Source organism: Fonticula alba, assembly GCF_000388065.1.
Source record: "Fonticula alba strain ATCC 38817 unplaced genomic scaffold supercont2.8, whole genome shotgun sequence".
NCBI classification, from domain to species: Eukaryota; order Rotosphaerida; family Fonticulaceae; genus Fonticula; species Fonticula alba.
In genome coordinates this window covers 798111-799557 of record NW_009242978.1, presented here as the reverse complement: position 1 = coordinate 799557, position 1447 = coordinate 798111, and the positions used below count along the sequence as shown (strand labels likewise).

General features: G+C 59.0%; 1 protein-coding gene across 1 annotated transcript in view; it reads right to left on the bottom strand.

Moving 5' to 3' along the window:
* Positions 1 to 515: 515 nt before the first annotated feature.
* H696_04830 (hypothetical protein) overlaps positions 516 to 1447 on the bottom strand; it is a 5168-nt gene continuing 4236 nt past the window's right edge. Inside the window, exons 2-4 of the mRNA XM_009498695.1 lie at positions 1313 to 1408; positions 1016 to 1108; positions 516 to 806 (exon numbers count right to left, since the gene is read on the bottom strand). Coding sequence (XP_009496970.1) covers positions 657 to 806; positions 1016 to 1108; positions 1313 to 1408 — 339 coding nt within the window. The 3' untranslated portion in view covers positions 516 to 656. The remainder of the gene's footprint in view (positions 807 to 1015; positions 1109 to 1312; positions 1409 to 1447) is intronic.

The window sequence follows — 1447 nt, the reverse complement described above, 5'->3', positions numbered from 1 at the left end:
GGGGGGGGGGGGGGGGGGGCGGCACAAGGCCAGAGGCCTCGCAATCCATCCATCCAACGCGCGCCGGTGTTGGCTACCATAAAGAGGCGGCCCCCCCCCAATATGGGGCCCGGGTCGAGTGAGGTGGCAGGACCGAATAGCTTTTGTACATGTGATGACCCTGGATCAGGCGGCGCCGGGGCGGGCACATGGCGCCCCCGGGCGCGCTGAGATCGGAAAACACCGCGCACACACACTCGCCAAGAGACATGCACCAGGAGAGAGTACCGCCGCCCTCCGCCCCCGCCTCGTGTGGATGAAGCAAAAAAGCAGGACGCAGCAGATGACAGACCGCGGCTTCCCCCCCCCTCCGCGCTCGCGTCTGAAATGCGCCCGGAGAAGAGGATGTGCGGCGGCGTCCCTCCCCGACCCCCGTCTGCACAGCACATTGAACGCGATGTGCGCGCACAACACGGCCCCTGCGCCCCCTCTCTCGTCACATCGAGTGCGTGCGCGCACAAAGCAAGAAAAAGACAGGCAGAGGAAGCTTCAATTATTAAATTAAAAAGGGGGAGTGTTGTCACTTTTGTGGGAGAGTGGGGGATTCAGAATATGCCCAAATGTTACAGGCAGTTTCATCACTTGGAATTAAGAAGACCGTCGTGATTTATCATCATTTACACCACACACACACGCAGGGACACATGCTCACGCGCATGCACACACCCACAAGAAGGGAAGGGAGGGGGAGAAGAGGAAGACGCGGGAAGGAGTTCAATTCTTAACCATAGGCAGAGATGCACGGGCACAGCTAGGCGGCGCGGACTCTACAAATGGAAAGAAGAAGGACAGGGAAAGGAGGAGAGGGGAGTGTTAGGAGGAGAGAGAGGGGAGCGGGAAACGCGGAGAAAGGGGCAAAAGGAGGTGGATTCAGTCACTAAAAAAGATGTCTTCATGAACTCTGACATATGCTTGTCAAGTGAACATCACTATGGGCCCCCCCTGGGGAAAGGAAGAGGAGAGGGACGCGACGCACCCGAAAAGAGCACAGGCCTCGAGTCCCGGAAGGGGGGAGAGAACGCGCGCCACATCGCACAGCCACACATGTCCATCGGAAGGAGGTGGGCGGCTATAGGAGGGATGGAGGGAGGAGGGGCGAAAGTGTTAGGGCGGTGGTGGGGGCAGAAAGAGAGGGAGGAGGGAGGAGGAGGGAACCCCTTCAGGGCCAAATGAAACCAACATTACGGAACGTAAATCTGACTCGTCATCGAACATCATCGGGAGATAGGTGGAAAAAAGGGAGGGGGAGGGTGAAGAGGAGGGGGGAACATACCAAGAGATGTGTGCACACAGGCAGCCACACAGCACGACGACGACCTCGGCGCGGATGGGGGGAGAGAGAGAGAAACACCCCACGCTTGAGGGGAGGCTGTGTGATCGCGAAAAGGAGAGACGCAAATAGGGGGGG